Genomic DNA, 27,578 nt, shown 5'->3' on the forward strand with positions numbered 1-27,578 from the left:
GTACCACAATGTAAGCAGCAACTAGAGGAAGAAATAAATTATTATGGACAGATTAGAAGCACCTTCTTGTACTTATTTTTAAGAAGAACACAGAGACTGCCTCATTGGAAGAAAACTCAGGTGAGGACGAATTATGTGAAGAGTTATACTCCAGGAACTTCCCTGGCACTCCAGTGGCTAATACTCCACGATCCCAGTGCAGGGGGCATGGGTTCGACCTCTTGTTGTGGAACAAAACCCTGCATGCCCAACGGTGTAGCAAAAAAAAAAAAAAAAAAAAAAAAAAATTGGTTTAAGAATGACTGGCTTCCTCCCCTAGCTTCCCCTTATTAAAATGCAGGTGGACCACATGGGCAAGACAATCTCTTGTTGCAGGTGGGTCACTCGAGCAAGACAGTGTCCTGGAGATAATAGGAAGTCAGCAGGCTTGCAGCAATGGAAAAATGACCATGACTTCCTGCCTTAACGATTAGCTGAGACTTTTTTCCATTTAAAGATGGTCATGGCTGAGCAGATCTCTCATGGATGCAAGTCAACCTTTCCCTCAGATCACTGACTTTTTTGAATAAAGCATCTTTCTTCTCAATGAAAGCTTGCCCCGTGATTTATTGTCTGTTGAGCAGCAAGTGGCTGAACCTGCATTTGGTTACAAATCTAACTCCGGGTGCAGAATAGCCAATGGGTCCATATGGGTCACCATGTCTCTGAGTTAATATGCTCAGGGGGAATCTTCTATCTTCAAGAGCAAAGAGTGAAAATGGTAATTTATATTTAGGATGGCCTAATGCTGGAGCCTGACCTATTGCATATTTTAAAGCATTTATATCTTTATGGCTTTTGTCATTTGTTCAATGGGTCTGGTTGGGTAGAATTTATTAAGGCACAGAGAGATTGGACAATGTGGAAAAAACTAGGTACCGAATTTCTGTAAAATCGTGTTGTTGTTGTTCAATTGCCAAGTCATGTCAGACTCTTTGCAACCTCATGGACTGCAGCTCGTCAGGCTTCCCCGTCCTTCACTATCTCTTGGAGTTTCTTCAAACTCATGTCTACTTAGTCGGAAACCCCCTGAGAGATTTCTTTATTCTGAGAATTGAAAAAGCCAGGATTCTCTCAATTCTTTCAGAATCAATCAGTAAGCCTGTCTTAGTGGTGTGTGTGTGTTTAAAAGTCAAGTCTCACCCTTTGAGACCCCATGGACTGTAGCCTGCCAGGCTCCCCTGTCCATGGGATTCTCCAGGCAAGAATACTGGAGTGGGTTGCTATTTTCTCTTCCAGGGAATCTTCCCGATGCAGGGATCAAACTGGTGTCTTCTGCTTGGCCGGCAGATTCTTTACCACTGAGCCACCTGAGAAGCCCATGAGAAGGGAGTTACTCATCCTTATCCTCAAAATAGATCTTCTTTACCCCAGGGGTTAAAGTAGATGAGCTGTGAGGGTTGGACAATGCAGCCTTGGTTCACACACAGTTCAGGCTAAACCATGTATAAGCCATTTTGACCTCCCCTCAATATGTGAACATTTTCTCCATCACCAGCAGATAAAAATCTTAGAACCCCATGATCCAGCAATTCTACCTCTGAAGATATACCCAGAAGAACTGAAAGCACACTCTGGAAGAGATATTTGTACACCCATGTTCACAGCAACATTATTCGCAATAACTAAAGCATGAGAGCAATCCATGTGCCCACTGACTGAGAAATAGATGAACCGATATGGCAAGCACAAATAATAGAGTATTATTTATCATTAAAAAGGAAGGAAATTCTAACACATACTACAACATGAAGGAACCTCATGAACTCATTCTTCTAAGTGAAATAAACCTGACAGGAAAGGACAAATATTCTGTGATTCCACTTAAATTGAGTATCTGGAGTGGTCAGATTCATCAAGACAGAGAGGAGGAGGGTAATTTCCAGGAACTGGTGGAGAAGAAATAGCTCAGCTGGAATTCCATCACCTCCACCAGCTTTGTTCATAGTGATGCTTCCTAAGGCCCACTTCACTTCACACTCCAGGATGTCTGGCTCTAGGTGAGTGATCACACCATCGTGGTTATCTGGGTCATGAAGATCTTTTTTGTATAGTTCTTCTGTGTATTCTTGTCACCTCCTCTTAATATCTTCTGCTTCTGTTAGGTCCATACCATTTCTGTCCTTTATTGTGCCCGTCTTTGCATGAAATTTTCCCTTGGTATCTCTAATTTTCTTGACAAGATCTCTGATCTTTCCCATTCTATTGTTTTCCTCTATTTCTTTGCATTGAACACTTAGATAGGCTTTCTTATTTCTCCTTGCTATTCTTTGGAACTCTGCATTCAGATGGATATATCTTTCCTCTTCTCCTTTGCCTTTCTCTTGGTTTCTCAGCTATTTGTAAGGCCTCCTCAGACAACCATTTTGCCTTTTTGCATTTCTTTTTCTGGATGATAGTTTTCATCACAGCTGTGAAAGTGCTGCACTTAATATGCCAGCAAATTTGGAAAACTCAGAAGTGGCCACAGGACTGGAAAAGATCAGTTTTCATTCCAATCCCAAATAAAGGAAATGCCAAAGAATGTTCAAACTACCACACCATTGCACCGATCTCACATACTAGCAAAGCAATGCTCAAAATTCTCCAAGGTAGGCTTCAACAGTGTGTGAAACAAGAACTTCCAGATGTTCAAATTTGATTTAGAAAAGGCAGGGGAACCAGAGATCAAATTGCCAACATCCATTGGATCATAGAAAAAACAAGAGAATTCCAGAAAACATCTACTACTGTTTCATTGACCACCTAAAGTCTTTGCTGTGTGGATCACCACAAACTGTGGAAAATTCTTGAAGAAATGGGAATATCAGGCCACCTGACCTGCTTCTTGAGAAATATGTATGCAGATCAAGAAGCAACAGTTAGAACTGGACTAGTTCCAAATTAAGAAAGAAATACATCAAGGCTGTATATTATCACCCTGCTTATTTAACTTATATGCAGAGTACATCATGTGAAATGCAGAGCTGGATGAAGCACAAGCTGGAATGAAGATTGCTGGGAGAAATATCAATAACCTCAGATATGTAGATGACACTACCCTTATGGCAGAAAGTGAAGAGGAACAAAAGAGCCTCTTGATGAAGGTGAAAGAGGAGAGTGAAAAACCTGGCTTCAAACTCAACATTCAAAAAACGAAGATCCTGGCATCCAGCCCCATCACTTCATGGCAAATAGATGGGGAAACAATGGAAACAATGAAAGACTTTATTTTTTTGGTCTCCACAATCACTACAGATGGTGACTGCAGCCATGAAATTAAAAGACGCTTACTCCTTGGAAGGAAAGTTATGACCAACCTAGATAGCATTTTATGAAGCAGAGGCATTACTTTACTGACAAATGTCCATCTAGTCAAATCTATGGTTTTTCCAGTGGTCATGTGTGTGTGTGAGAGTTGGACCATAAAGAAAGCTGAGTGCCAAAGAATTGATGCTTTTGAACTGTAGTGTTGGAGAATACTCTTGAGAGTCCCTTACACTGCAAGGACATCCAACCAGTCCATCCTAAAGGAAATCAGTCTTGAATATTCATTGCAAGGACTGATGCTGAAGCTGAAGTTCCAATACTTTGGCCATCTGATGCAAAGAAGTGACTCATTGGAAAAGATTGTGATGCTGGGAAAGACTGAAGGCAGGAGGAGGAGGTTAGACAGAGGAGGAGATGGTTGGTTGGCATCCCCAATTCAATGGACATGAGTTTGAGCAACTCATGTTGCTCATGAGTTTGAGCAACTCTAGGAGTTGGTGATGGACAGGGAAGCCTGATGTGCTTCAGTCCACGGGGTCACAAAGAATTGGACACGCCATGGCTCCCCACTCCAGTACTGTTGCCTGGAAAATCCCATGGATGGAGGAGCCTGGTAGGCTACAGTCCATAAGGTCGCTAAGAGTCGGTCGCAACTGAGCGACTTCACTTTCACTTTCCACTTTCATGCATTGGAAAAGGAAATGGCAACCCACTCCAGTGTTCTTGCCTGGAGAATCCCATGGGCGGAGAAGCCTGATAGGCTGCAGTCCATGGGTTGCACAGAATCGGACACGACTGAAGCGACTTAGCAGCAGCAGCAGTAGAGCAAACTGAACTGAACTGGCGGAGGAGAAAGAGGGAGTTGCTGATGAATGGGTACAGAGCTGAAGTTCTTCAAGGTGAAAAAAGTCCTGGGGTTTGGTTGCACAAAGTGTGTATGCACTTACTACTACTGATATGGAGACTTAATGGTTAAAATGGTCAATTTTAAGTTATGTGTGTTTTACCACAATAATAATAAAAAAAGCCCTCTCAGAATCTCCCCTGAGGGTAACCACATAAGTGTCAAGGGCTGACAACAACACTGAAGATGCTCCCCGCCCACCCAACCCCATCTCCACCCCACCAACCCAGGGGTGAAGACTGTCTTCTGTGCTCAGGACTCCCCACTTCGGTTCCTGGAGATGTCTCAGCTCCAGCCCTGCACGGCTTACCCTCAGCCTCCCTGACTGACTCAGTACTCCAGGCTCTGCTTCAAGGCTCCAGTAAGTCTTGGGTTACTGTCTTCTGTGGGAGATTGGGTGCTGAGTTCACATCCTCCCAAAGAGACCTCAGCAATCCCAGAGTGTGGGGGGAGGGGGGGGAGGTCAGCTCAGCACCAGCCGGAGGGTGGAGAGACCGATTTTCCAGATGAAAGCAGGAGCTGGGACCTACAGATGCAGGTGAAAAGAGAAGTGTGTGTGTGTGCCGGGGAAGGGGAGTGACTGGATCAGTGTCCTTGCATATAAGACTATTTTGACTCATGTACAAACAGTGATTATGCTCGCACAGTGAATGTGACCTGTGCACCACTGACTTCACTCCTCACTCTACTGTCTGCTCTTCGTGTCTGCAGATGTAGGGGTGACTAGGAGGAACTCGAGCACCCACGGATGTGGGTATTCCTGAGGGGCGACTGTTTGGTAATTTATATTATATCATGTTGAGGTTTGCTACTAACAGCAACTCTGTGAAGCTGGCTCTATTATTTACCATGGGCAGCAGATTAGGAAAGTGGTGGTAAAACACACATAACATAAAATTTACCATCTTAACCACTTTAAGTGTACAGTTAAGCAATGTTGAATATATTAAAATTGTTGTGCATCCAATTGTCAGCACTCTCCTCATCTTGTAAACTTGAAACTGTGTCCCCATTTAGCAATAACTCTCTGTTTTTCCCTTCACCCCAGCTCTGGAGAAACAACTATTTTTTTCTTTCTACCTCTAAATTTGACTACTTTAGGAACTTCACACAGGAAGAAATAGACATGTTTGTCATTCTGTGACTGTGAAATCACTTATCATAATGTCCCAATGGTCCCTCCACATTGTAGCATGGCCCAAAATTTCCTGCCTTTTTCATTCTGAATAATATCCCGATATTTATAGACCACATTGTGTATATCTGTTCTTTCCTGCATGTACCTTTGGGCTGCTTCCAACTTTTAGCTATTGTGAATAATGCTGCTATGAGTATGGGTGTACAAATATTTCTTTGAGATCCCATTTTCAGTTCTCTTGGCTGTACACCCACAGGAGAAATTGCTGGATCACATAGTAAATGCATTTTTAGTTTTTGGAGGAACCACCATAGCAGCTGCACCATTCTACATTCCTACTAACTGTGCACCACGGCTCATCAGCCAGTTTAAACAAGAGGGAAACAGAGGACCAGAGAAGTAAATGAATTGTTCAAAGGCACAGGTGGTATCAGATTCCAACCATACTTTTCCCGCTCTTTGAATGTTTATTCTTAACCAAAATGCTAAACTTGGACTTTGGAGTATCACAGGCAGAAATCCCATGGCAGTAACTTGTGGTCACTGGGTCATCCTAGCCCTGCAGACCAGTGTAGTGAGGGGACGCTTCATGCCCCAAAGGAGCAGGAAACAGAGTCCTGTCATTTCTGATTCAGAATGAAGGTTAGTCCCTCCCTCCAGTTGGGAGGCCACTCTGGTTTGATGCTTTGACTGAGCTGGGCCACAATCTGTCCCTCCTACAAATTCCATCTCCTTCGGCAGCAAAGCAGAGTTCCTATTCCATGTCACTCTGTGACTGATGAAACAGGAAGATAACAAATTTCAGGATCCTTGGTGAAGAAATGTGTGGAGTCTGAGCTCTGATCATCAGGCTCCTAAAGGATCACTTCAAGCATATCAAAGAAGGGAGGGAATAATGATAATAATAAAGTTCCCTGTTTTATGGCGTGAAAGTGAAAGTGTTAGTCGATCAGTTCAGTTCTGTTCTGTTCGGTCGCTCAGTCATGTCCGACTCTTTGTGACCCTATGAATCGCAGCACGCCAGGCTTCCCTGTCCATCACCATCTCCTGGAGTTCACTCAAACTCATGTCCATCGAGTCAGTGAGGCCATCCAGCAATCTCATCCTCTGTCATCCCCTTCTCCTCCTGTTCCCAATCCCTCCCAGCATCAGAGTCTTTTCCAATGAGTCAACTCTTCTCATGAGGTGGTCAAAGTACTGGAGTTTCAACTTAAGCATCATTCCTTCCAAAGAACACCCAGGACCGATTTCCTTCAGAATGGACTGGTTGGATCTCCTTTCAATCCAAGGGACTCTCAAGAGTCTTCTCCAACACCACAGTTCAAAACCATCAATTCTTCGGCGCTCAGATTTCTTCACAGTCCAACTCTCACATCCATACATGACCACTGGAAAAACCATAGCCTTGACTAAATGGACCTTTGTTGGCAAAGTAATGTCTCTGCTTTTGAATATGCTATCTAGGTTGGTCATAACTTTCCTTCCAAAGAGTAAGTGTCTTTTAATTTCATGGCTGCAATCACTATCTGCAGTGATTTTGGAGCCCAGAAAAATAAAGTCTGACAGTGTTTCCACTGTTTCCCCATCTATTTCCCATGAAGTGATGGGACCAGATGTCATGACCTTCGTTTTCTGAATGTTGAGCTTTAAGCCAACTTTTTCACTCTCCTCTTTCACTTTCATCAAGAGGCTTTTGAGTTCCTCTTCACTTTCTGCCATAAGCGTGGTATCATCTGCATATCTGACGTTATTGGTATTTCCCCAGCGATCTTGATTCCAGCTTCTGCTTCTTCCAGCCCAGCATTTCTCATGATGTACTCTGCATAGAAGTTAAATAAGCAGGGTGACAGCATACAGCCTTGATGAACTCCTTTTCCTATTTGGAGCCAGTCTGTTGTTCCATGTCCAGTTCTAACTGTTGCTTCCTGACCTGCATACAGGTTTCTCAAGAGGTAGATGAGGTGGGCTGGTATTCCCAGGTCTTTAAGAATTTTCCACTGTTTATTGTGATCTACACAGACAAAGACTTTTGCATAGTCAATAAAGCAGTAATAGATATTTTTCCGGAACTCTCTTGCTTTTTAGATGATCCAGTGGATGTTGGCAATTTGATCTCTGGCTCCTCTGCCTTTTCTAAAATCAGCTTGAACATCTGGAAGTTGATGGTTCACGTATTGCTGAAGCCTGGCTTGGAGAATTTTGAGCATCACCTTACTAGCGTGTGAGATGAGTGCAATTGTGTGGTAATTTGAGCATTCTTTGGCATTGCCTTTCTTTGGGATTGGAATGAAAACTGACCTTTTCCAGTCCTGTGGCCACTGCTGAGTTTTCCAAATGTGCTGGCATATTGAGTGCAGCACTTTCACAGTATCATCTTTCAGGATTTGAAATAGCTCAACTGGAATTCCATCACCTCTACTAGCTTTGTTTTTAGTGATGCTTTCTAAGGCCCACTTGACTTCACATTCAAGGATGTCTGGCTCTAGGTCAGTGATCACACCATCGTGATTATCTTGGTCATGAAGATCTTTTTTGTACAGTTCTTCTATGTATTCTTGCCACCTCTTCTCAATATCTTCTGCTTCTGTTAGGTCCATACCATTTCTGTCCTTTATTGTGCCCATCTTTGCATGAAATGTTCCCTTGGTATCTCTAATTTTCTTGAAGTGTTCTCTAGTCTTTCCCATTCTGTCTCTCAGTATTGTCCAACTCTTTACGACCCCATGGACACTTCCTCCTCTGCCTGTGGAATTCTCCATGCAACTCTACTGGAGTGGGTTTTCATTCTCTTCTCCTGGAGAACTTCCTGACCCAGAGATTGAGTACAGGAAGACAAACAGTGGTATGTAGCTTGTGCAGAATCAGATAAGCTAATATGTAGCAGAGTGAAATTTGAACCAACCAATGGATTTCTATTCAAAAGTCAGCATTCTTAACCACTCAACTCACACCAACTAAGCAGCTACTCTGTGCCTGCACTTTGCTGGAAGCCTTTGCTTCTGTAGGAGCAGAAAATTTTCCTGTATCAAGTGCTTTGACTGGTCTAATAATTAAATTGGCATAAGTTAGATTAACAAGTTTAATTTGTTATGTATTGGAGCCCCATGAAAACTCAAAGACAGGCATTTGAGGCTTATATGCCCTCCCCCCTGAGCTAAGGAGAAGGGGTTAAGGATCTGAGGCTTCAAAAGGGAGGAAGACAACCCACAGGAGGATGGGAAGAGCTAGTGCTTGGGAAGCAAACATTTGCTGCTCCAGACAGGTAAGTCTTTCTGAGATAAAAAGCTATCCCTGATAAATGACTCTCTTCCTGGCATAAGTCGCCTAATCTACATTATTTTGAGCAGTTAAAGCAGAGACAGGGAACTTCTCCTGAGTCTGCTGGGTCTTAATTGACTGTAGCTCAAAGCAACCTGCGTGCCAAAGTGGGACATTTGGGGGAGACATAATCTTCTCACCTTCACTTCTCTTTAAGCAAACTTTCTAGTAACTTCGAATCATATTAAGAGCCTTCTTTATGTTTAAGAAACCAAAGCTCACAGGTGGAGAACTTGGCCAATTGTCCTTTGACCACTTGGTCCCCTTCATGCTGTTCATCTGTGAAACTCCCAGGACCAAGGGTGGATAACAGTCTTGATGGCTTTGTGTCTGGTTTTCTCAGCAGATCTTACTTCCTCAACTCTGTCTAGGATGCGATGTCAGGATGTTCACCAATTTGGTCAGAAGCTGGTTCGAAGGCAACAGTTGAAGCCCACTGAGGGGTCTGAGAGTCCCAAGGCCCGTCACCTGAACACTCTTGACCTGGTGGTCTTGGGTGTGGCCAGCACGCTGGGGGCCGGCGCGTACATCCTGGTAGGAGAAGTGGCCATGTTCATCGCTGGACCAGCGATCGTCATCTCCTTCTTGGTGGCCGCCCTGTCTTCTGTGTTGTCTGGGCTCTGCTATGCCGAGTTTGGGACACGGGTCTCATGGACCGGTTCTGCGCATCTCTACAGCTACATCAGTGTGGGAGAACTGTGGGCTTTCGTCACTGGTTGGAACCTCATACTAGCTTATGTCATTGGTGAGATGATGGGTGGAAAAGGTGTGGGGCTTGAGATCAGAAATTGGGAGTGAGGATTGGGTATTCAGGCATTCACGAGCACTTTGTGAAAGTGCTTTCACTTTGTTGGAGGAGGAGGAGGGTAATAGTGTCAGGAAAACTCGAAAACTTCATTCTACTCAGCTTTCTCCTGCTTTCTTAAATGATGGAACAAGAACTCAGAGGAAAGGGAACTGTCGGGAGTCGGTGAGAGGGAGGTGTGTCCCACAGGCTCCTCCCCTCACTATATTGACGTCTCTGCTCAGTTGTTGTATTCATGGGATTTCCCTTTACCACTTGATTTAAGATTTCAACCCTCATCTCCCATCTTTCCTGTTGCCACTTCACTATTTTCTTACATAACGTTGATCACCTGCTAATGTGTTAATAGTTGACCTATTTGGTGATCATTTGTACCTAACTTTCCCCACCTCATGAAGAACTCTTTGAGAGTAGGTATTGATGCAAAATCTTGGCTCTCTGTGCACCAACACCAAACAGAAATACAGAGACAGAGTCATGAAGGAGAAGGAGAGAGTGGCTTTATTTCTTTGCCAGGAAAAGGGGGAACATAGTAGGATAGTGCCTTAATAACAGTGTCCCCACTCCCCGGGGAATAGGGAGAGAATATATAGTCAGGGCTCCTGGTCAGAGCTATCCTGACAAGCTCACGGTATGTGCAGAGTCTCAGGTGATTAGGTCTCCTAATTTTTTTTTTAAAGTTTTTCCTTCTTTTTTTCTTTTCATGAATATTTATTTATTTGATTGTGTCAGGTCTTAGCTACAGCACACAAGATCTTTCATTGTGGGGCATGGACTCTCTAGTTGTGATGCTCACATTTAGTTGCTCTGTGCCACATGGGATCTTAGTTCCCTGACCAGGAATCGAACGTGAGTCCCTTCATTGCAAGGCAGATTCTTAACCACTGGACCATCAGGAAAGCAACCAACAAACCACCTAATATTGATGAGCTTCCGTGTTCCCTTTAATCTTGCCTCAGGTGGTTTCTTGGCCTCCCTGCCTTGATTAGCAACTCTTTGAATCTGTCCTTTGGAACTCAGGGAAGGTCAGGGAGGCTGGAGTTTTGCCTACAAGAAATGGTGGACAAAAAGGCCTCTGTGCCCAGAGTCCCACAGAGCCCTGCTCAGCATCAGTATTTTGTAATTTCCCCCCAAAATATATCCTGTGGCACACAGAGGGCTTCAATTTAGGTTTGTTAACAAATGTTCCTTCTGCTGCTGCTGCAGCCGTTGCAAGTGTGGCCAGGGCCTGGAGCCACACCTTCGACAGCCTGATTGGGAACCACATCTCTCAGGCGTTAGAGGGAACTTTCTCTCCGTATATGCCCTACTTCCTGGCCAACCCAGATTTTGTTGCACTGGCCGTGTTGCTGCTTCTCACTGGTAAGCTGGGGATTTTCATGATACGACGGGAAGGGTGGGGTGTGGAGGGGGAAAGGGGGTGGGGAAGGCTTGGGGTAGCAGCATGGTAGGGGATTAGATCTGGGAAGAATGGTCTGCGGTATGAGAGACAGGAAGGCAAGACATAGACCGTTATTTCCCACCCTTGGCATTACTGATCTTCTAGGCTGGAACAGCCTGGGTGTGGGGGCTAACCTGTGACTGTAGGGTTTTCTTAATTTAATCATTGTTGGATGTGTAGCATCTATGAACTAAGTTCAGTAGATATGGGTGACACCAACCCCCCAAATTGTGACAACCAGAATGTCTCCAGGGAGTTTCTTGGTGGCTTCACCTCAGATCAGTTGCTCAGTCATGTCCAACTCTTTGCAACCCCATGGAGTGCAGCACGCCAGGCTTCCCTGTCCATCACCAACTCCCGGAGCTTGCTCAAACTCATGTCCATTGAGTCAGTCATGCCATCCAACCATCTCATCCTCTGTCATCCCCTTCTCCTCCCACTTACAATCTTTCCAAGCATCAGGGTCTTTTCCAATGAGTCAGTTCTTTGCATCATGTGACCAAAATATTGGAGTTTCAGCTTCAGCATCAGTCCTTCCAGTGAATATTCAGACTGATTTCCTTTAGGATGGACTGATTGGATCTCCTTGCAGTGCAAGGGACTCTCTAGAGTCTTCTCCAACACAGCAGGTCAAAAGAAGCAATTCTTCAGTGCTCAGCTTTCTTTATATAGTCCAACTCTCACATCCATACATGACTACTGGAAAAACCATAGCTTGGACTAGATGGGCCTTTGTTGGCAAAGTAATGTCTCGCTTTTGAATATGCTATCTAGGTTGGTCATAACTTTTCTTCCAAGGAGTAAGCATCTTTTAGTTTCATGCCTGCAGTCACCATCTGCAGTGATTTTGGAGCCCAACAAAATAAAGTCTGACACTGTTTCCACCGTTTCCCCATCTATTTCCCATGAAGTGATGGGACCAGATGCAATGATCTTAGTTTTTTGAATGTTGAGTTTTAAGCCAGCCTTTTCACTCTCCTCTTTCACTTTCATCAAGAGGCTCTTCAGTTCCTCTTCACCTTCTGTTACAAGGGTGGTGTCATTTGTGTATCTGGTGGTTTAGTGGTTAGGATTCTGGGTTTTCACTGCCATGGCCCAGGTTCATCCGTGGCAAGGGAATGGAGATGCTATGAACCATGGCATGGCCAAAAAATGAACCCAAAACAAAAAAAAGAGAGTGTCTCCAGACATTGCCAACAGTCTCTTGGGGAACAAAACCACTCCCAGCTGAAAAGTATTTACTTAGACTGACAAGTTTCTTCCTCTGTACTGAGACCAAACTTTTTTTTTTCAATTAAGAGAAAATTTACATAGCATAAAATTAACCATTTAATTATTTCCCCCAATTTAGTTAACTGACATCCAACATTATCTAAGTTTAAAGTGTACTACATGATGATTTGATAGACATGTCTACTGTGAGATGACTGCCACAGTAAGAAACAAGCTACCTTAAAGTGTATTTAGTGGGACTTCGTACCTTCACAGTGTTGTATAACCATCACCCCCATGTAGTTCCAAACAGTTGCATCACAACCAAGGGAAACCCTGCACCCACTGAGCAGTCACTGTCTATCTATCCACCACCATCAGCCCTCCTGACACTGTAGCCACTGGTCTGCTTTCTGTCTCTAGGGATTTGGTTATTTTGGGTGTCTCATATTCCATCTTTCCCACAGGACTACTGGTTCTAAGAGCTCCTGAGTCAACCCTGCTTTACAGAGTGTTCACAGGCATCATCGTTTTGGTTCTCAGCTTCATCATCATTTCTGGTTTCATTAAGGGAGACCTGCACAACTGGAAGCTCACGGAACAGGACTACACATTGAACACATCTGAATCCATTGGCACCTCTAGGTTAGGAGGGTTCTCTTGTCCATAGCGACACTTGTGTGAAAGTGGGTGCAAGCCTGGAAATCTGGTGGGGACTAAAGTGTGGCAACCCACTCCAGCATTCTTACCTGGATAATCCCATGGACAGAGGAGCCTGGCAGGCTACAGCCCATGGGGTCGAAAGAGTCTGTCATGACTAAATGAGTAAACCACCACCAAAGAGACCTGGGCTGATGGATCTCAGTGATGGGGGTCCTGGAGCCCAGCACTTGATATATGAAGGGAAGAGTCCAGTAGAGATGACTGAACTCACCTCACCCATGTTCTTCCTCATTCCTTCTCTCACCATAGGTTGGGCCCTCTGGGTTCCGGAGGGTTTGCACCTTTTGGCTTTGATGGGATTCTCCAGGGAGAAGCTATGTGTTTCTACATGTTTACTGGTTTTGATGCCATTGTCACTAAAGGTAATATAGTCACTGTGCTTCTCATCAGGGGTTTGGCCACAGATTAGGCTGCCCTTGGGCATAGGGGTTGGAAGAAGGATAAGCTGCTTTTGATGGTGCAAGAGGGAAGGGGATATTGTGCTTTCGCTCCCTGTGTTTTCCTAACCTAGTACATCTATGCATCCTGCAGGGGAAGAAGCCCTAAATCCTCAGCGGTCCATCCCCGTGAGCACCATGATCACGATCTTCATCTGCTTTTTGGTGTGCTTTGGTGTCTCAGCAGCACTCACCCTCATGGTGCCCTACTACCAGATTCATCCTGAGAGCCCCTTGCCAGAGGCTTTCCTCCTTGTTGGGTGGGGCACTGCCAGATATGTCATGGCTGTTGGCACCCTCTGTGCTCTTACATCCAGGTCAGTATCATGGCTTTCTCCCCATTGACTGTCAGGTGCTCTGGTATCCCAGCCCTTGGGATTGAGAGACAAGAAGGAAGGACACCTGGCACCATGTAGACTAAAACATGGAAGCCCGGTCCTCCCTTCCTGTCTCTCCATGTCCTTATCTACATTTCCATTTTCTTTTCCAGTCTCCTAGGTGATATGTTCCCCATGCCTCGGGTGATATACGTGATGGCAGAGGACGGACTCCTTTTTCGAGGACTTGCCCAGATCCATGCCAACACAGGCACCCCTGTCATGGCCATCATGTCTTTTGGAAACCTTGCAGGTGAATAAACAAAACCCATCCCTTGTTTGATCATTTCCTTACCTTTGATATTTCCGGCTGTTTCTCACTCCCTTCCCCACCTTGTCTGTGCCCTCATCCTAGCGGTCATGGCGTTACTCTTCAAGTTCAGCGATCTGGTGGACCTCCTATCAATCGGGACCCTGCTTGCTTACTACCTGGTGGCTCTCTCTGTGCTTGCCCTCAGGTGAGACTCCGCTACACCTTGGCTGGGGGTCGTGGACTCAAGGGGAGCTAAGACTCTTCTAGCTTTATGTCCTGCTCTGCTGAAGTCAGGAAATAGTTGGATTAAACTCTCTGATGATGGATGAGTATATGGTCTGTTGTTAATATTGCCTTAATATCCTCTCACTCAGGTACCAGCCGGATCAGAAGTTCAGCAAGGAGAAAACAGAGGAGGAAATTGAGATGAAACTTAGAGTTGAAGAAAACCCTTCAGAGCTTGTATCTGAAGCAGGAAACTCAAACATTCTGAAGAGTCTGTGGTTCCCTACCAGCACCATCCCCACCCGGAAATCTGGCCAGATTGTCTATGGATGTGCCTTCCTGCTTGGTGAGCAATGGGACTTCTCATTGGTGGTATTCTGAAATTGACAGGACGGGTTGGAAATATGTGTCTTTTTCAGCTACGAAGTAGTAGAAAAATGATGGCCCTTCCTGATGTGGGCAGCCTGGGGAGGGGTGTGGCCTGAGGTCCTGATATCTTTGTCTTCTGGGTCCATTCTGTTTTCCTCCATCTTGACCCTTGCAGTTCTCCTGCTGATCATCCTGAGCCTGATCCTGGCCCAGTGGCCCAGCCAGGTGTTCTCTGGAGACCCCGTGCTCACAACAGTGGCTGTGCTGCTGCTGCTGCTCATCACTGGGGTCACAGCCATCATCTGGAGGCAGCCCCAGAGCCCCTCTCCTCTTCCGTTCAGGGTAGGTGAGGGACTTCCCTGGTGGTCCAGTGGTTAAAAATATACCTTGCCATGCAGGGGATGTAGGTTAGATTCCTGGTGGGGGAACAAATATCCGATATGCTGCAGGGCAAATAAGCCCATGACCCACAACTAGAGAAGCCTTTGGGCCACAACTCAGTTCTGACGCAGCCAAATTAATTCGTTAATTAATTTTTTAAAAGTAGGTGACCTTTTGTGCCCAAACTATTCACCTTAAGTGAATGAAGTCTATCTGCTTTGAGGTCTAAACATCCTTTACTGAATGTGGGAAGACAGGAAATTGCTCAAATCAATGGACCCTTCCGTGATCCACACTCAGTGCTTCACATACCCAGTTTCAGTAGGCACTGAACACACAGCTTCAATAGGACTGGAGTCTTCATGGCCACATGTGGGTTGCGGGCTCCTTTTCCAACATCTGGGCTGTGTTCAGGGATGAACTGACTCTGCCCACAGGTCCCTGCTCTGCCTGTCCTCCCACTGGTGAGCATCTTTCTGAATGTTTATCTGATGATGCAGATGACTTCTGGGGCCTGGATCCAATTCAGTGTCTGGAATGCCATTGGTAAGTGGTTTTCTGGGATTAAGGGATCTCTCAGTTGACTGATCCCCATCCTCTTCCTAACATCACTCCCCTATTCTGTGTCAGACACCCTCATAGGAGACCTAGTGAGCAAGTGTGGGGTTTCCTGGTGTCTCAGTGGTAAAAAATCCACCTGCCAATGCAGGAAATGTAAGAAACATGGGTTTGATACCTGGATCAGGAGGATCCCCTGGAGGAGGAAATAGCAATCCACTCCAGTACTCTTCACTGGAGAATCTCATGGACAGAGGAGCCTGGAGGGCTATGGTCCATGGGGTCACAAAAGAGTCAGTCACGACTGAGGGACTGAGCATGCACACGAGCATGTACATGACTGTGTATCAGTAAGGAGAGTACCTACTTTCCCTTCTCATCGTCTCATTTCCCTACTAGGATTTGCCGTATACTTTGGCTATGGGATCCGACATAGCCTGGAGGAGAACTAGAAGCAACAGCCTCCACCTCCCAAACTCTTCACTCAAGCATCCCTGCTGCTGAATCATCTTAACCACAGGACATAGATGCCATGTGGAATCTCTTCATATGCTAGAGCAATCTTCTGGTTAAAGGGGCACTTTAAGCCTCTATGGACTATGAAGGTGCAATGCATTTCAGTTCAGTTCAGTTCAGTCGCTTAGTCATGTCCGACTCTTCCTGACTCATGAACTGCAGCACACCAGGCCTCCCTGTCCATCACAAACTCCCAGAGTCTACCCAAACTCATGTCCATCGAGTCGGTGATGCCATGCAACCATCTCATCCTCTGTCGTCCCTTTCTCCTCCTGCCCTCAAATTTTGCATCATCAGGGTCTTTTCAAATAAGTCAGCTCTTCCAATAAGGTGACCAAAGTATTGGAGTTTTAGCTTCAACATTACTCCTTCCAATGAACACCCAGGACTGATCTCCTTTAGGATGGATTGGTTGGATCTCCTTGCAATCCAAGGGACTCTTGAGAATATTCTCCAACACCACAGTTCAAAAGCATCAATTCTTCTGTGCTCAGCTTTCTTTATAGTCCAATTCTCTCATCCATACATGACTACTGGAAAAACCATAGCCTTGACTAGATGGACCTTTGTTGACCAAATAATGTGTCTGCTTTTTAATATTCTGTCTAGGTTGGTCATAATTTCATTCCAAGGAGTAAGCATCTTTTAATTTCATGGCTGCAATCACCATCTTCAGTGATTTTGGAGCCCAGAAAAATAAAGTCAGTCACTGTTTCCCTTGTTTTCCCATCTATTTGCCATGAAGTGATGGGATGAGATGCCATGATCTTCGTTTTCTGAATGTTGAGCTTTAAGCCAACTTTTTCACTCTCCTCTTTCACTTTCATTAGGAGGCTTTTTAGTTCTTCTTCACTTTCTGCCTAACGGTGGTGTTATCTGCATATCTGAGGTTATTGATGTTTCTCCCAGGAATCTTAATTCCAGCTTGTGCTTCTTCCAGCCCAGGGTTTCTCATGATGTACTCTGCATAGAAGTTAAATAAACAGGGTGACAATATAAAGCCTTGACATACTCGTTTCCCTATTTGGAACCAGTCTGTTGTTCCATGTCCAGTTCTAACTGTTGCTTCCTGACCTGCATACAGGTTTCTCAAGAGGCAGGTCAGGTGGCCTGCTATTCCCATCTCTTTCAGAATATTCCATAGTTTATTGTGATCCACACCATCAAGGCTTTGGCATAGTCAATAAAGCAGACATAGATGTTTTTCTGGAACTCTCTTGCTTTTTCAGTGATCCACCAGATGTTGGCAATTTGATCTCCAGTTTCTCTACCTTTTCTTAAACCAGCTTGAACATCTGGAAGTTCATGGTTCATGTTTTGCTGAAGCCTGGCTTGCAGAATTTTGAGCATTACTTCACTATTGTGTGAGATGAGTACAATTGTGCAGTAGTTTGAACATTCTTTGGCATTGCCTTTCTTTGGGATTGGAATGAAAACTGACCTTTTCCAGTCCTGTGGCCATTGCTGAGTTTTCCAAATTTGCTGGCATATTGTGCAGCACTTTCACAGCATCATCTTTCAGGATTTGAAGTAGCTCAACTGGAATTCCATCACCTCTGCTAGCTTTGTTCATAGTGATGCTTCCTAAGGCCCACTTGACTTCATATTCCAGGACATCTGGCTCTAGGTGAGTGATCACACCATTGTGATTATCTGGGTCATGAAGATCTTTTTTGTACAGTTCTTCTGTGTATACTTGCCACCTCTTCTTAACATCTTCTGCTTCTGTTAGGTCCATACCATTTCTTTCTTTATTGAACCCATCTTTGCATGAAATGCTCCCTTGGTGTCTCTAATTTTCTTGAAGAGATCTCTAGTCTTTACCATTGTATTGTTTCACTCTATTTCTTTGCACTGATCACTGAGGAAGTCTTTCTTACCCCTCCTTGGTATTCTTTGGAACTCTGCATTCAAATGAGTATATTTTTCCTTTTCTCTTTGCTCCTCGCTTCTCTTCTTTTCACAGCTATTTGTAAGGCCTCTTCAGGCAGCCATTTTGCTTTTTGGCATTTCTTTTCCATGGGGATGGTCTTGATCCCTGTCTCCTGTACAGTGTCACAAACCTCTGTCCATAGTTCATCAGGCACTCTGCCTATCAGATCTAGTCCCTTAAATCTATTTCTCACTTCCACTGTCTAATCATAGGGATTTAATTTAGGTTATACCTGAATGGTTTAGTGGTTTTCCCCACTTTCTTCAACTTCGGTCTGAATTTGGCAATAAGGAGTTCATGATCTGAGCCACAGTCAGCTCCTGGTCATGTTTTTGCTGACTGTATAGAGCTTCTCCATCTTTGGCTGCAAAGAATATAATCAATCTGATTTTGGTGTTGGCCATCTGGTGATGTCCATGTGCAGAATCTTCTCTTGTGTTGTTGGAAGAGGGTGTTTGCTATGACCAGTGCATTCTTTTGGCAAAACTCGATTAACCTTTGCCCTGCCTCATTCTGTACTCCAAGGCCAAATTTGCCTGTTACTCCAAGTATTTCTTGAATTCCTACTTTTACATTCCAGTCCCCTATAATGAAAAGGACATCTTTTGGGGGTGTTAGTTCTAAAAGGTCTTGTAGGTCTTCATAGATCCGTTCAACTTCAGCTTCTTCAGCATTACTGGTCAGGGCATAGACTTGGATTACTATGATATTGAATGGTTTGCATTGGAAACACACAGAGATCATTTTATCGTTTTTGAGATTGCATCCAAGTACTACATTTCAGACTCTTTTGTTGACCATGATGGCCACTCCATTTCTTCTAAGGGATTCCTGCCCACAGTAGGAGATATAATGGCCATCTGAGTTAAATTCACCCATTCCAGTCCATCTTAGTTCACTGATTCCTAGAATGTCAACGTTCACTCTTTCCATCTCCTGTTTGACAGGAGTTTGACAAACTTCCAGTTTGCCTTGATTCATGGACCTAACATTCCAGGTTCCTATGCAATATTGCTCTTTACAGCATCAGACCTTGCTTCTATCACCAGTCCCATCCACAACTTGGTGTTGTTTTTGCTTTGGCTCCATCCCTTCATTCTTTCTGAATTTATTTCTCCTCTGATCTCCAGTAGCACATTGAGCACCTCCCAACCTGGGGAGTTCATCTTTCAGTGTCCTATCTTTTTGTGTCTTCATACTGTTCATGGGGTTCTCAAGGCAAGAATACTGAAGTGGTTTGCCATTCCTTTCACCAGTGGACCACATTCTGTCAGACCTCTCCACCATGACCCGTCCGTCTTGGGTGGCCCCACAGGGTATGGCCTAGTTTCACTGAGTTAGACAAGGCTGTGGTCCATGTGATCAGATTGGCTAGTTTTCTGTGATTGTGGTTTCAGTCTGTCTGCCCTCTGATGCCCTCTCTCAGCACCTACCAACTTACTTGGGGTTTTCTTGCCTTCAGTTTAGTTGCTCAGTCATGCCCTACTCTTTGCAACCCCATAACTGCAGCACACCAGGCCTCCCTGTCCATCACCAACACCTGGAGTTTACCCAAACTCATGCTCATTGAGTCAGTGATGCCATGCAACCATCTCATCTTCTCTTGTCCCCTTCTCCTCCTGCCCTCAATCTTTCCCAGCATCATGGTGTTTGCAAATAGGTCAGCTCTTCACATCAAGTGGCCAAAGTATTGGAGTTTCAGCTTCAACATAAATTCTTCCAGTGAACAGCTAGGCCTGTTCCCTTTTAGGATGGACTGGTTGGATCTCCTTGCAGTCCAAGGGAGTCTCAAGAGTCTTCTCCAACACCACAGTTCAAAAGCATCAAGGCTTCAGCACTCAGCCTTCTTTATAGTCCAACTCTCACATCCATACATGACTACTGGAAAAACCATAGCCTTGACTAGACGGACCTTTGTTGGCAAAATAATGTCTCTGCTTTTTAATATGCTGTCTAGTTTGGTCATAACTCTCCTTCCACTGAGTAAGTGTCTTTTAATTCATGGCTGCAGTCACCATCTGCAGTGATTTTGGAGCCCAAAATAATAAAGTCAGTCACTGTTTTCACTATTTTCCCATCTACTTGCCATAAAGTGATGGGACCAGATGCCACGATCTTAGTTTTCTGAATGTTGAGCTTTAAGCCAACGTTTTCACTCTGCTCTTTCACTTTCATCAAGAGGCTTTTTAGTTCTTGTTCACTTTCTGCCATAAGGGTGGTGTCGTCTGCTTGGATGTGGGGTATCTCTTCACAGTTGCTCCAGCAAGGCGCAGCCGCTGCTCCTTACCTTGGAGGTGGGGTATCTGCTCACGGCCGCCACTCCTGTCCTTAGAAGTGGGGTATCTCCTCTGGCTGTTCACCGCTCCTGTGCCACACATCTCTGCTCACATCTCCTGCACCACGAAATGCATTTAGGGACCTATATTTATTGCCAGTGGACAAGTGACTGTAATGCCGTATAATTTTTAAGTATTCTTTTCAGACCATGATACACATACAAAAAAGGGCATGCTTTGTAAGTGTGCAGCAAGATGATATTTCACAAAGAATGTATAACAATGCAAGTAGCTACTGGAGAAAGAAATAAAATATTAACCTGCACATACGAAGCTCCTCCTCATGCTTCTTTTTAGCAAAAATGCGGAGATGGCTGTCTGGGGAGGAAAGGCAGGTAACTGTATACTGTGTCCAGTGCTGCCCTTGAAATATAGGACAGAGGTAAGCTGGGAGTAAAAGGAAAGGAACAGATCCACTTGCAAACAGTGACACAGGAAAGCTAAGGTGGCTATATTACTATCAAACAAAGTAGACTCTAAGAAAAGGAAAAGATAACAGAGAAAGTGGATCATGTCATCATGGTAAAATGATCACTTTTATCTTTTTCCCAGCTTTATGGAGACATAGTCTAATCTTTTGTAAATGACTATTTCTCTTTACTTTTCTGTCACAGACTCTTGGAGTTACACAGTACAGTTGATGATGTAAAGTTATTAATTGGAAAAACAAAAAACACCTGCATTGTCAGAGGTGAGGGAAAGAAGTAGTAAGTAATGATTTATTGATAAATGATTACGAATGTGTGGAACTAAAGACAGGAAATGAAACAGGATAGACACGTTAAAGAGTTAGAACAGAGTGTCTGACACTGAGATTATGCACATTCAAGATATTGATAATAATGAACTAGAGGGTTGTTTGTGGGAATGAGCATCTGCAGTAGAGTGAAGGAGGGATACAGGTCAAGAAACTGAGCAGCAAGATATTAGATGAATGAAAATACAGATGGAGGTGGACGAACAGAATTAGAAATATCACTGCCTTGCCAGTTCTCATGACAGTACAGGCTTAGGAATAAGTTAGTGGAGATTGAAACTGTCAGGTGAAACTTTGTCGGAAGGGGTTGACATCACCTGATTCTGTTCTTCGCTTACTGCTGTGGGCCAACCAGATATCCTGTGCTACCAATGTACTGTAAGAGGCAACACTGAACACCCCCCATAAAAGATCCTTGATGAGAAATTGAATCAACACTTCCAGGTTATTCTGGCCAGTCTAAGGATTAAATTAACATGAGATAGCTTAACGGGACAAATATCAAGTGATAGCTCAATAATGTGATGAAGGTGAAAGAGGAGAGTGAAAAAGCTGGCTTACAATTCAACATTCAAAAAACGAAGATCACAGCATCCAGTCCCACCACTGCATGGCAAATAGATGGGGAAACAATGGAAACAGTGGCAGATTTTATTTTCTTGGGCTCCAAAATCACTGCAGACAGTGACTGCAGCCATGAAATTAAGACACTTGCTCCTTGGAAGAAAAACTATGACAAGGCTTCACAGTGAATTAAAAAAGAGATATCACTTTGCAGACAAAGGTCCGTGTAGTTAAAGCTATGCTTTTTCCAGTAGTCATGTTGGATGTAAGAGTTGGACTATAAAGAGAGCTCAGCACTGAAGAATTGATGCTTTTGATCTGTGGTGTTGGAGAAGATGCTTGAGAGTCCCTTGGACTGCAAGGAGATCCAGCCAGTCCATCCTAAAGGAAATCAGTCCTGAATATTCATTGGAAGGACTGATGTTGAAGCTGAAACTCCAATACTTTGGCCACCTGATGGGAAGAGCCGACTCATTGGAAACGACCTTGATGCTGGGAAAGATCAAGGGCAGGAGGAAAAGGGGAAGACAGATGATGAGATGGTTGGATGTCATCACCAAACTCAATGGACATGACTTTGAGCAAACTCTGGGAGTTGGTGATGAACAGGGAAGCCCGGCGTGCTACAGTCTGCAGGCTAAGTGACTGAACAACAACAAGGGGAGAGACCAAAGAAAACTGAGCAACTTGCCAGGATAACCAAATCCTTTCCCTTCCGTACCGTCTTCAGTTAAAGACTAAAGGGAGTGTTGGGGGTACTGGTCTGGGACTTGAAAGGGAAGGAAGGCAATTCACATGAAGATGGAAAAACAAATGGTCAGTAGACTCATGTTAGCCAGGTCAGGTAGAGAACATGAGACAAAGAGGGGACTCAGATCTACAAGTCTCAGTGGGTTTCCTGATAACTTTGAAACATTTGCTTGCATGCAGAGATGTTTGCCTTAGTAATTTTAGTCATTTTAATTACACATATTAATCAGAATTCTTAACCCTTAGAAACTTTAGTTTCTATTGAGGAATAAGAAGTAAATAATTGTGAACTATTTGTTATACCAATATTTGTTTTTAATTGAAGTATCTCCAATTAAAATGAAATATTTTTTAAATAAAAAAATGCTATCAACTTAAAAAAATCAAAGTATCATTGGTTTACCATATAACATTAGTTTCAAATATACACCGCAGTGATTTGGTATTTTTATAGATGATACTCCAGTAGAAGTCATACAAGATAATGGCTATAATTCCTTGTGCCCCAAACATATCCTTACTGATTATGTATTCAGTTCAGTCACTCAGTCGTGTCTGACTCTTTGTGACCCCACTGACTCCAGCATGCTTGGCCTCCCTGTCCATCACCAACACTCAGAGCTTACTCAAACTCATGTCCACCGAGTTGGTAATGCCATCCAACCATCTCCTCTGTCGTCCCCTTCTCCTCCTGCCTTTGTCTTTTAATCCCATACCCTCAATTTGTCCCTTCCCCCTTCCCTCTCTTCACAGATCGCCACTTGTCAGTTTTCTGAATTGGTGAGGCTGTTTCTGTTTTGCTATATACAATCATTTATATTATTTTTTCAGATTCTACACATAATATTATACAGCATCTGTAAAAATACCAAAATCACTAGGCAGTATACCTAAAAGTAGTATAAACCAGGTCTATTTGAATAAATAAACAATGAGTTAGACATCCACTCAGGAGGAAAAGCACCTCTGTGGGTATGGAGGACACAGCTCCATCTGCCCAAGGAGCCCTGGAGGAGTCTTTTCTGTTGTGCGTCTGGGTCACAGGCCGACATACCTCGCTACCGGCTGCAGAACCTGCAGAGCCAGGAAACCTACCCAGACTCCTCTGACGGTGATGCTGCCAGTGGTGGTGGTGGTCATGGTGATGGTGGTGGTGGAAACCCGGAGATACTGACCTAGAGATTCCATGCAGGGAGGGGATTTGCAGGTCAGCCTTCACTTGGAAAAGGCAATGACACCCGACTCCAGTACTCTTGCTTGGAAAATCCCACGAATGGAGGAGCCTGGTAGGCTGCAGTCCATGGGGTCGCTAAGAGTCGGACACGACTGAACGACTTCGCTTCCACTTCTCACTTTCACACATTGGAGAAGGAAATGGCAACCCACTCCAGTGTTCTTGCCTGGAGAATCTCAGGGACGGGGAGCCTGGTGGGCTGCCGTCTATGGGGTCGCACCGAGTCGGACATGATTGAAGCGACTTAGCAGCAGCAGCAGCAGCAGCAACCTTCACTAGGGGCTTCCCCCATGGCTCAGCGGTAGAGAATCTGCCTGTCAATGCCGGAGACACAGGAGTCATGGGTTCGATCCCTGGGTTGGAAAGATCCCTTGGAAGAGGACATGGCAACCCACTTCAGGATTCTTGCCTGGAGAATCCCATGGACAGAGGAGTCTGGTGGGCTAGGGTCCGTGCGGTTGCAAAGAGTCGGACAGGACTGAAGAGATTGATTAGCCATGCAGCCTTCACTGAGGAGGCGAGGATTCTGGAGTTTAAAAAAAAAGAAAAAGAAAAAGGAGTCTGATCAAGGCTTACATAGCAGAAGCTTTCCCCTCCCCCTCACAAGGAAACATCCCATGGGGTTGATGTCCCACCACAGAAAAAGCTGGTCTAATTCTGCAGGACATCCCTGGGGACACCTGTTTCTCTACAGCAGCACCGGAGACCTGAGGGGGGACCCCCATGACGAGGGAGAGGAAGGGTTTTGGTAAAGAGGCTGATAACACTACGAAGGGCAAGAAAGTGACCGCTCCACACAGGCAGTTCACTGACAAGCCTCTGGGAGCACCACACCCCGGAACCTCCCTCCTGGGTCCCAGGGCACCCTCAGTGCCCCGGGTGCAAGACCCACTGCGCCCCCACGCCCCGCCACCCCCCACCCCCACTCTCCGGGGTCTCCTTGTGTGACCCTCCCCCTGCAGCGCCCATGGGAGCTCTGGTAGGGAAGGAGCAGGCTCAGAAAACCAGCCCCTGCTACGGGCGAGGGTGCCCGCAGACTTGAGGTCTAGCGCCACCTTCTGGAAATCCAAAGACAGGAGGCAGCCTGGTGAGTTGTAAGAGCAGTTCAGTTCAGTCGCTCAGTCGTGTCTGACTCTGCAACCCCATGGACTGCAGCACGCCAGGCTTCCCTGTCCATCACCAACTCCCGGAGCTTAATCAGACTCATGTCGATCGAGTCGGTGATGCATCCAACCATCTGTCATCCCCTTCTCCTCCTGTCTTCAATCTTCCCAGCACCAGGGTCTTTTCCAACGAGTGAGCTCTTTGCATCAGGTGCTAAAGTATTGGGCTTTGAGCTTCAGCATCAGTCCTTCCAATGAATATTTAGGACTGATTTCCTTTAGGATGGACTGGTTGGATCTCCTTGCAGTCCAAGGGACTCTCTAGAGTCTTCTCCAACACCACAGTTCAAAAGCATCAATCCTTCGGTGCTCAGCTTTCTTTATAGTCCAACTCTCACATCCATACATGACTACTGGAAAAACCATAGCTCTGACTAGAAGGACTTTTGTCCGCAAAGTAATGTCTCTGTTTTTTAATTTGCTGTCTAGGTTGGTCATAACTTTCCTCCTAAGGAGCAAGCGTCTTTTACTTTCATGGCTGCAGTCATCATGCAGCCACAGGGTCTTTTCCAATAAGTCAGTTCTTCTCATCAGGCAGCCAAAGTATTGCATCTTTAGCTTCAGCATCAGTTTTTCCAATGAATATTCAGGACTGATTTCTTTTAGAGTCGCAGACCAGACAGAAACGCTTAAGAATTCTCCCACAAGAGGGAGCAAGGAAAGTGGAGCAGGTGTAGGGAGACAAAGACAGGAAACTCCAGGAATTAACACCACCGTCAAACAGAATACTCCAGCTCGAGGGAAACACCACAGACTGAAGGACGAGTCTGCTCCTTCAAATGTGAGAGCACCGATGAAAGACTGCAAAAAAATACATAAAAAATCAAGCAGATGTGCCATCACAAATAAAGATACTATGTTTCCAAGAAGCTACAACATGGATGAACCTTGTGGCCATTACTAAGAGAAGGCATTTCCATAGGAAATGACAAAGACCGAAGGTTTCCACTTAAGTGAAGTACCTAGAGGGGTTAGATTAATAGAGTAGTATGGTGATTGCCAGGAACTGCAGCAGAGGAAGAGGGAATTTTTGTTTAATGTGTACAGTTTCAGTTTTGCAAGATGAAAAAAAGTTCAAGAGATTGGTTATACAAACTATGAATGTCCTTAACACTTTTTTTTTGTCCTTAGCAGTTTTGAACTGGACACTTAAAATGGTTAAAATGGTAAATTTTACATTACACATGTTTTACCACAATAAAGACCATTTCAGAACTACCCACGGATGGTAACCACAGAAGAGTCAGGGCTGATAGCTACACTGCAGGTGTTCCCCCCGACTCCAATCTCACCCCAACAACCCAGGGGTGAGGATTGTCTTCTGTGATCAGGACTCCCTGCTTCTGTTCTTGGAGATGTCTCAGCTCCAGCCCCGCACAGCTTACCCTCAGCCTCCCTGACTGACCCAGTGCTCCAGCCTCTGCTCTAAGGATCCAGTAAGTCTTGGGTCAGCCTCGTCTGTGGGAGACTGGGCGCTGAGTTCACATCCTCCCAAAGAGACCCCTGCAACCCCAGAGTGCAAGGGGTCATTCCAGCTCCAGCCAGGGGGTGGAGAGACCTGTTTTCTAGATGAAAGTGTCTGTGCTGTGTCTGTGTGCACATGTGTAAGGAAAGCTGGGGGAGATTAGATCAGTGCTGTGAGACTCTAAGACAATTTTACTCATGTTCAAATAATGCTAGTGATTAATTACCCTTAAGTAGGGGTTATGATGTGGACACTGATTTCAGGCTACTGTATTCTTCTGGCCCTTGGAATCTATGGGTTCGTCCTCTTCTGCAGATATTGGGGTAACTGTAAGGGACTTGAACACCCACAGATTTAGGTTTGTGTGGAGGACCAAATGCTTGCTGACTTATATTCAGTCCTCTTTGGGTTTGCTACACCCAGTAACTGTGTGAAGCTTGTTCTATTACTTATCATGGGCAGCAATTTTTTAAAATGGTGGTAAAATACACATAACATAACATTAACCAACTTAACCGTTTTAAGTGTACAGTCCAAAAATGTTAAGGATGTTTACATGATTGTGCACCCAGTCCCTGGAACACTTTCACCTGTGTCCCCATTGAACGATAACTCCCCAGTTCCCCCTTTACCTCAGCCCCTGGCCAACCACCATTCTACATTTGTCTCCACGGCTTTGACTCTTTTCAGTACTTCATAGAAGTGGAATCATGCGATATTTGTATTTTTGTGACTGGTTTAAGTCACTCAGCATAATGTCCTCAAAGCACCTCCACATTGTAGCATGCGTCAGAAAGTCCTGCCTTTTTAAGGCTTAGTAATATTCCACTGTGGGTATAGACCACCTTGTGTTTATTCATTCCTTCCTGGGTGAATATTTGTGTTGCTTCCAACTTTCAACTTTCCAACTTGCCAGAAGAATCCTGTGGATAGAGGAGTCTGGCAGGCTACAGTCAATGGGGTCGCATACAGTCAGATACGCTTTCAGCTCCTATGGATAATGCTATGACCCTGGGTGTACAGCTATCTCTTTGAGAATCTATTTTCATTTCTTTCGGGTGTACTTGCTGAAGTGGAATTGCTAGACTATTGCAAATTATTTTTAACTTTGGAGCAACCACCATACGTTATCCAGAGCAGGTGCACCATTTGACAGGCACAAGGGCTCATCAGCAGAATTTAAAGAAGAAGAAAACACAGGTCCAGAAAACTAAATGACTTTCTCAAAGGCACAAGGTGTTGGCGGAACAAAGATTCTAATCAGAGCTTCCTGGCTCTTTGAATGCTTGCTCTGAACCAAAATGCTAAACTTGGACTTTGGAGTAACAGCATGGAAGCCACCTGGCAGGTGACTTCTGTAACTGGGTCAGTCTAGCCTTGCAGAGCCCTGGAGTAAGGCGTATTTCATGCCTCAAAGGGCAGGACACAGAG

General features: G+C 44.8%; 1 protein-coding gene across 1 annotated transcript; it reads left to right on the top strand.

Annotated features, from left to right (window-relative positions):
* The first annotated feature begins 9,020 nt into the window (after positions 1–9,020).
* LOC129630728 (cationic amino acid transporter 3-like) lies at positions 9,021–23,464 on the top strand. The gene is made up of 11 exons (XM_055551224.1): positions 9,021–9,393; positions 10,660–10,815; positions 12,574–12,751; positions 13,079–13,191; positions 13,361–13,583; positions 13,757–13,896; positions 13,999–14,101; positions 14,271–14,467; positions 14,666–14,832; positions 23,039–23,065; positions 23,330–23,464. Exons 1-11 carry the CDS (start codon positions 9,021–9,023, stop codon positions 23,462–23,464), a joined length of 1,812 nt encoding a protein of 603 aa, XP_055407199.1.
* Positions 23,465–27,578: the final 4,114 nt, after the last annotated feature.

Source organism: Bubalus kerabau, chromosome 17, assembly GCF_029407905.1.
Source record: "Bubalus kerabau isolate K-KA32 ecotype Philippines breed swamp buffalo chromosome 17, PCC_UOA_SB_1v2, whole genome shotgun sequence".
In the NCBI taxonomy this organism is placed as follows: Eukaryota; Metazoa; Chordata; class Mammalia; order Artiodactyla; family Bovidae; genus Bubalus; species Bubalus kerabau.

Excerpts from the sequence above, each read along its gene's own strand:
- LOC129630728 (XM_055551224.1), top strand. The coding sequence starts at position 9,021 with ATGCGATGTCAGGATGTTCACCAATTTGGTCAGAAGCTGGTTCGAAGG. Across the intron at positions 10,816-12,573 it reads CGTGTTGCTGCTTCTCACTG|GACTACTGGTTCTAAGAGCT; the intron begins GTAAGCTGGGGA and ends TCTTTCCCACAG. Across the intron at positions 13,584-13,756 it reads CTCTGTGCTCTTACATCCAG|TCTCCTAGGTGATATGTTCC; the intron begins GTCAGTATCATG and ends TTTCTTTTCCAG.